Source organism: Anopheles aquasalis, chromosome 2, assembly GCF_943734665.1.
Source record: "Anopheles aquasalis chromosome 2, idAnoAquaMG_Q_19, whole genome shotgun sequence".
Classification (NCBI taxonomy): Eukaryota; Metazoa; Arthropoda; class Insecta; order Diptera; family Culicidae; genus Anopheles; species Anopheles aquasalis.
This window is the reverse complement of record NC_064877.1, coordinates 26900001-26907500: the sequence shown is the minus strand read 5'-3', so window position 1 is coordinate 26907500 and position 7500 is coordinate 26900001. Positions and strand designations below refer to the sequence as shown.

The window sequence follows — 7500 nt, the reverse complement described above, 5'->3', positions numbered from 1 at the left end:
AATGAATAAACATGTTATTTATGCATTTTCGCCATCCAACGGTGAATTACTCACCATACCGAACAAAGAGAACTTATAGTGCGTCTCGTTGTGTGGGCTAAGAGCTCCCTCTGAGTCCATCCCTGAGCAGAGGGCTTTTGCTGCAAAATCGCTGCTGCTACAGTCGACTAATATTCCGTCAAACAGCAGATCCATTATACGGACCTTCAAAAAAGCGGACTCTAATGGATCAAACAAGATGTTTACTCCTTTCGACACCAGTGGCATCATTGCTTCACGGTCTCGTTGCACTGATAACAATACGCTCATCAATAGCGGATGCGGTACGGTAACGATTTCTTCTCCGGTCAGCGCTGAAAGGTCCGGACGAAATATCCACGTATTACGCAACGTAAACGTTAGCGTATCCTCTTCAACGTCGTCAATTGTGTCGAACTTTTCTTTCCATTCTCTGAAAGATGTAAAAAGTTAAAACCAGATAATGGTTTTAATTACATATTACATGAAACATAAGAAAGCACATTGAGGAATGGTGAAATAAAGAAATTAAAAGGATCTTAACTGTGTTTATACAGTCTTCATCTAACGAAAATGTTGTGCATTGACGGAACAGATGTTCTTTTGTAAAAGTATTGGTTGGCTAATCATATCTCATACGTCGATACGACATACAATTTTTAAATGAACAACTGTATCATCTCACTAAGTAAAGAAACGCACGTTTGCAGCTAGAAGATTTCTAATATAAAACAATAAAATGCGCTTGTCTGCATTGTTAAATTCGTGGTTTTTTTTTACAAGGAGCAGGTTTTCAAAGTAATAGTCATGCACCGAGTATTATTTTTTGCAACGTTGCATAATGTTCGCCTCATAGTTGCGTCTCTGAGTCAAACTCCAAGAACGACGAAACAGTTTGGTTTGAACCTCCACAACATTCCCTCTTACGACTGAAACTGCATCGGATTTTGAGGAATTTCCTTCGACAACGGCAGATGGGGAACAACTTAGCTCCAGCGAATCGCCTGTGACATGTACTGCAGGTACCATTCACTTAATTGTGCATGACTGAACGTTTGCTTCCCAGTGAATATATCTGGGATCATGAATTCGTCCTTATTTGAGGATACAACAAATTTCAGAGCAATGTTCAACCACAACCATTGAGAATAGCGAAACGATTGGCACGACCATTGATTACACAATACAAACGACTACCACTGCTACATATCCTTCAACGACTAGCGGAGATTATACCACAATGAGGAATCCTTCGACAGGAATTCAGTCTACAGAGATTCAGTCTACAGAGATTAAGTCAACGGCGATCCAACAAACAACCCGACTCAGCTGTGTCCCTAGTATCAAATTGTTTTAATTTTTATTTACATTTTATAAACTTTTTAGTAAATTTTGTTTTTTTTTCTTCCCCTTAAGAAAATTGTGGACGAAATGAGGTATACATGTGTTGTGCATATAACACTTGTACCGTTTGGGTTGGATGTTTCGAAACTCCGTGTGTCGAAGAAAGTTTCTGCAAGGTTGGATATGTTCGCGTTTCACGGTCAGGACTTTGCATTTCTTATAAACAATGTCCGGCTGATCAATAGATCGCATGAAACGTATGCGATTCCTTTCAAAGCGATCGAGCAACTAACAATGCAATATCACGAATGGAGTAGCCAATAAAGTTGCTAAATGTGACAACGTGTTTGTACCTCTATCTTTAAATTAAGCCATGCTTGCATTTTTTTAAGTTGTGCACATTTGTTATTATGCATTCGTTAATTTGATACGTGTATACATTATGCAAAAAGAAAATTAAAAGTTATTTTCATTTTGGTTGATTTTTCATGGAAACCCTCAGCCTAAAGATGTGTGTCACATATAAATAGCTTTGTTTTTCTATTCTTCTTCACTATGCGTTTTACATTTTACAACAATACCTCCTAGAAACAAAGATATTACAAAAACAGTTGTTTATTGTATGGCATTGTACAGCTTTTACTCCGTAATCCGTAGAAACTTCTTTTGAGGCCCATTTAAAGTTTTTATCGTCTAAAATAATAGAGTTATGCACCTAAGAAGCATACCTTGTGCGACTGTTTTTGCAATATCTTTGTTTCTAAGAGGTATTTTTGAAAAATGTAAGAAGAATGGCAAAAAATAATAATAAAACAAAGCTATTGATATGTGATACAATTTTTTCGGCGGAGGATTTCCATGAAAAATTAGCCAAAATGTAAATTTCTTGTAAGGGGTGGATACATTTTTTTACATAGAGTAAAGTGGGGCAAGAGTGCGCACTTAACTTTTAACTCGCTGTATTTCTCTAAGGAACGAAGTGTTCGTCCTGTTAGCTACACCAAATGAATATATGGGTTTGTTGCTTAAAATTGTGGAACAAAATTTTTTGATCATATTCATACATTTTGTTAAAAATGCATATTAGGCGAAAATAAAAAATGCGCACTCTTGCCCCACCATTGGGGCAAGAGTGCGCATACGAAATCAAACCTCATCGATGTTCAAAACTGGTCGGAGTGTGAAGTCTAGAGTAAATATAAGCCATTATTGAAGAAAACATTAATTTTTTTCATAAAAAAATGTTTTTTTTCTAATAAAAAAAAATTTCATGACAAATGAAAATAAAAATTTTTGATCTCTTAAGCCGGCGATACATGAAGCGTAAACTCTCGTATAAACTCAGAATGTAATGCCAAAAAGTTTACGCTTGGTGTGGCAGGCATAATCGCATAAAAGTTTATACCGAAACGTCAAATGCAATTACATTCGGGCACCTGCAATTACACTATGCTATTACATCAATTACATGTGTTTCTGGCCACAAAAAACATAAATCGACGAGATAAGTTGATTTCTGAACATCTTTTTATATATTTTAAGATGTTTTTACTGTATATTAGCGATTGTAGAACATTCAATTCTTTATAACGCTACGCTTCATGTTGGTGCTGTGTTTACGCTTGCTTTTACGCTCGGATTTACGCTCCGCCGGCCTATAATCTTTTTGACATAAGTATAATCTTTTTGGCATTACACTCTCAGTTTATACGAGAGTTTACGCTTCGTGTATTCCTACCTTTAAATTCAATTTAATTCAATTATCTTTTCGGCGGATGTCTTCGCGGTCATAGGCACAATTCAACATACTCTGAAAGCATTCTCGGCATTTTTGCGACAAAAGAACAACCACAACACTCTTGCGCACTGCGCACTCTTGCCCCATAGTGCCGTTTTGAGAAAAATTGTAAAATACTAAAATATCAGTCCGTATTTCGGAATGAAGTTTTCAGAAAAAGCATTCAGCATGAGAAAATGTAAACGAAATGAGAGAGTGTTTTCAAAAAAACATTAAATAATATGCAAATCGCGAAAACTACAATTTACTGCATTTCTTCGTTGTTATTTCTCCAATCCAAAAGAAAAAACACGTATGAACATGCCACTACATGACCTTTCAAACAAGTAGAGTGTTGTAAGTTTCAGTGCTACCGTTTTCTAGAAATGACTGGTGCGCACTCTTACCCCATGCCCCACTTTACTCTACTGCATATGAAAAAAACAACATTCTTTTCTACACGTTTACTCAACTGTTTGCCAGATGATTTCATGACATTGCCAAGAACTTTAGAACAGTATATAAAGCTACTGGTCTGTAGGACTCTTTATCTGGAACATTGAAAAATATTTTTGTTGAAAGGCAAAGAGAGGTTAAAAAGATAAAATGTATTCTTTTATATTCGGGGTGCTCTTCACTTTTTGTATTCTGAATGCTACTTTAGCACAAGACGCAGAAAAACCAATTGGGCCTATCGACTACTGTTCTATATCGACTACGGAATTGAATATTAAAATCAGTAAGTAACTAACCCTTCTCATTGCTGTTAAAAAATCTTTATTTTCATTTTCTTAATCTTAATCTTCTTAAGAACCACCGGTATGCCCACTGAATGAGGTATACAATTGCTGCGGTCCTTGCGTTCAGAAAACCTGTGCTAAAATTTTCTTACCAGAAGAAAATTGTCTAGTTGCTTGTACTAGAGGTTGCGTTTGTCTGCCTGGGTATATACGACGTACGCGAGGTGGAAGATGCATTCCTAAATCACTATGTTTAGCTTTTTGACCATTTTAATCACAATAATGAAGATTGGATATTGTCAATAAAATTACGATGAATTCTTGCAAATGTTAAATCATAGTACCTTTTCATTGCGAACAAAAGTGCTTAATAAATAATTGATAACTGAGTAAGCATAGAAGCAGTATATCCACTTCTTGGTATATAACTTGGTAAGAAATAGCTCATTTGTACTACGTATAGCCATATTTTTACTAACTTTCATACAGTCTTTAGTAGAATGCAATGAGTTGTTTACACCCAAAGAGATTCCTCCCTATGTTTGAACAAAAGTAAAAAAAAACATATTTTTCAGCACTTGCAAACTAAACAGTTGTACACACAATATGTCGAAACATGTGGTTTGGATTAAGAATCTCTCTTTAAACCACGCTTGGTTGGGCGAGCCAATGACGGGTAGCAGATGGAGTAAAAAGATTAAACCAAAAAGCAATTCATGAGATGAATGAAACGTAGAATTTATATATTCGCTAGCATATTAATTGTTTTAAAACAATTACGCAATTGCTGATAGTATAAAACTTCACATAATGTACAATATCATATAAAACACAATGATCAACGATACTGAACATATACCGCACACTAAGTTTATACTTACTCAAAATATAACGGACCGATGTCCTTTACTCTTGGTTTTCCACCATGCATTACATCGTCTGGGTTTGTCACGTTGAATAAGTGCAGCTTGAAGTCCAACGGAAAAGGTATTTTTTCGAACATGCCCCGAATCTGCGTTCCAGGTTTTAGCAAAACATTCTAGAAATAGGGGGACACATTAAATTAACGTGAGTAATGTTCTAGTGTGACGGAAGAGCTAGTCGAACTATTCATCTTATTTCATTGCACCTAGGAAACGTGTCATTCTTTGTGTGTAATTTATCACACAAGTCAGATCTCATATCTGTATCACTTGTACTTGTTTTCGATCAATTCCATCATGTAACAACGATGTACCTGTTTTATCATGAAGCGTAAAATTGCTGGAAATATTCCATAGCTAAATATCAGCCCACCGATAAGGACACACAAGCAAATTGCACCGATTTTTTTGAAATTTTTGTCTTTAAGATCCATTTTCATGTTACTCTATCCCCAATAAGCACAATTTAGGTATTTAGAATCGTGCGTATGCATTCAGAACCAATAAAAATCAGAAATTCGCTTTCAGCACACTGTCATAAGTTGATATACAGTTGACAAACAAATGTAAAACAATTTAATAAATTCTTCAGATTTCTTCTTATCGTTGTATTTAAATTAGTGGAAACGCTATTGTGCACCGCACTACAGAAAATGTCACCAACATTACAATATTTTATCTATGCAATCACGTTTGTATCTATCGACCAACCGATCGGCACTGATAGAGACCCCGGCACCTATTGCAGTCGGGTCCAAGATGCAAGATCGATTGATTCGCTAAATCAGTTTTTTCATCATCATTCCCTACCCCAAGCGAAGGGGCGAAACAAACTTCCGTTTACCTGGTAATGATGAGCTAGTGTTTTATTCTGCCAATCACTTACTCGGATAGGTAAGGGGGAAAATTGCGAATCACACATTGAGGACACCAAGGTGAAGGAAAAATTTTCCATCGTGCGTTTTTCCCAGTATCAGTTCTACACAACCAGAGTAGCAGCGTCGATATCGATTGCATATCGCATGATTGTACCGGAAGTTTGTTCGAGTGTCGTGCGATTGTTTTGCGAAAGAACGTACTGGGGGAGAACTTCTGGTCTTGGTGCAAAAGAAGGAATAAGTAATGGTAATTACAGATAATTAGCGCAAAACTTTTCACGGCCATCCTACGCACCAAGAAACCTTGAAAGTATGCGCCTACACAGTAAAGCAAACGGTATTTTGGATGGTAAATGTATTCGTTTGGAAATTCAATCACCTATCTGCCTTTTTGGATTAATAAATTTCGTTAATTTTCGCGCTATTTTCGCGCTTATTTCGCGTTTATTGATATTAGTTACAAATTTTTCATATTTTTAAATTACAAATAAACTGTTTTATGCTCGCTCTGCAAAATAACCTGTTTTTATTGATCGTGGTGTAGTAAAAGAAATCCATATATCTTAAAGCAAACCAGGGGCTAAAACATTTTCAATCCAACCCACAATCCTTGCCAAAAACGTATCTCGCTGCTGATTTGCTGTAATACAGTCATCTGATTTTTATACCAACCCTAGAGGGCGTAAACACCGTTTTTGAAAGAATCTTTTGCACCCGCTCGAACGGAAAAAGGGACGAAACACATTGTACCATTGACCTTCACCTTCCACAACATCAGCACAATCCGTAACAGTTGGTTTAGCTCGGTTCTTTTTCACATAGCGGATTGCAGATTTATTATAGCACGTACTGCAGTACCCATTCCTTCGAGGCAAGGAAAGTCATCAATATGTAATCATTGCTTCTCTGCCTTACCTTACCGTTATGTGGAACCGCCTAAACCCCATATTTAGCTGATAAGATAGACGATAATTGAACGGTTTATGTGTGAAAAAAGTCAACCAATGTTGGATTTTATGTTTCCATTGCTTTTTTTGTTTCCTTTCTGAGCCATGCCAAAGGAACGGTTGGCCTATGATTTCCCAAACAGCTGAATGAATCTGATGCTTTCTTATGAGCGATTTCTTTTATGATAAAATTGATTTTATCACTTCGCCTCAGGAGTTACTGAAGGTTATTTGTCGCTTTGGTTAATTCGGAACATCGATTGGCCATAATATTCCTGTACGCTCATCTTGAAGGATAGCATAATACCAACATGTACACCAACATGTTTATTTTGCTACACAAACAATTCAGCAGCAAATAAAAAAAGGGGATCAAACGGGAGGGATAATTGGAAATGACCCTTTTTTGCACATTAATAATATTTACACGTTATTACAAAGGTAGGGCAATGGAAGGTTAGCGCATAATTTCAACACTCGTTGTAACCCTTTAAACATTTACCAAACAGGTTAATATTGTAACGGTGGACATTGGATCTCATGCACTGCTTTTGCTGCTGGTTACGAGAAAAGAGCACAACCTGCGGGCTATTGCACCCAATAACTCAACAGCCTACAGCCAGAAGCTGTAGAGCGTGAACATGGGCGACAGGTACACGATGACGGGGCATGCGTTCGACAAAAGCGTGGGGTGTGTAAGGTGGCCTCCGGTATCAGAGGCACATTCGTTCGAACAGCACGCGGCGCACGATACGCACCGCTCGATGAAACGACGATGAAAGGTCGCGCACCCAGACTGCACTTCCATCAGTGCATGGCGTTGGCAAGATCAGTGCCCGGCGTACCGACATCCAGGTCAAACAGCTGCCGATG

At 37.3% G+C, this 7500-nt stretch overlaps 1 protein-coding gene across 1 annotated transcript in view; it reads right to left on the bottom strand.

Annotated features, from left to right (window-relative positions):
• The window catches only part of LOC126572293 (sensory neuron membrane protein 1), a 6779-nt gene extending 1281 nt beyond the window's left edge, over nt 1–5498 (bottom strand). The window contains exons 1-3 of the mRNA XM_050231497.1: nt 5117–5498; nt 4761–4918; nt 55–451 (exon numbers count right to left, since the gene is read on the bottom strand). Coding sequence (XP_050087454.1) covers nt 55–451; nt 4761–4918; nt 5117–5242 — 681 coding nt within the window. The 5' untranslated portion in view covers nt 5243–5498. The remainder of the gene's footprint in view (nt 1–54; nt 452–4760; nt 4919–5116) is intronic.
• Nucleotides 5499–7500: the final 2002 nt, after the last annotated feature.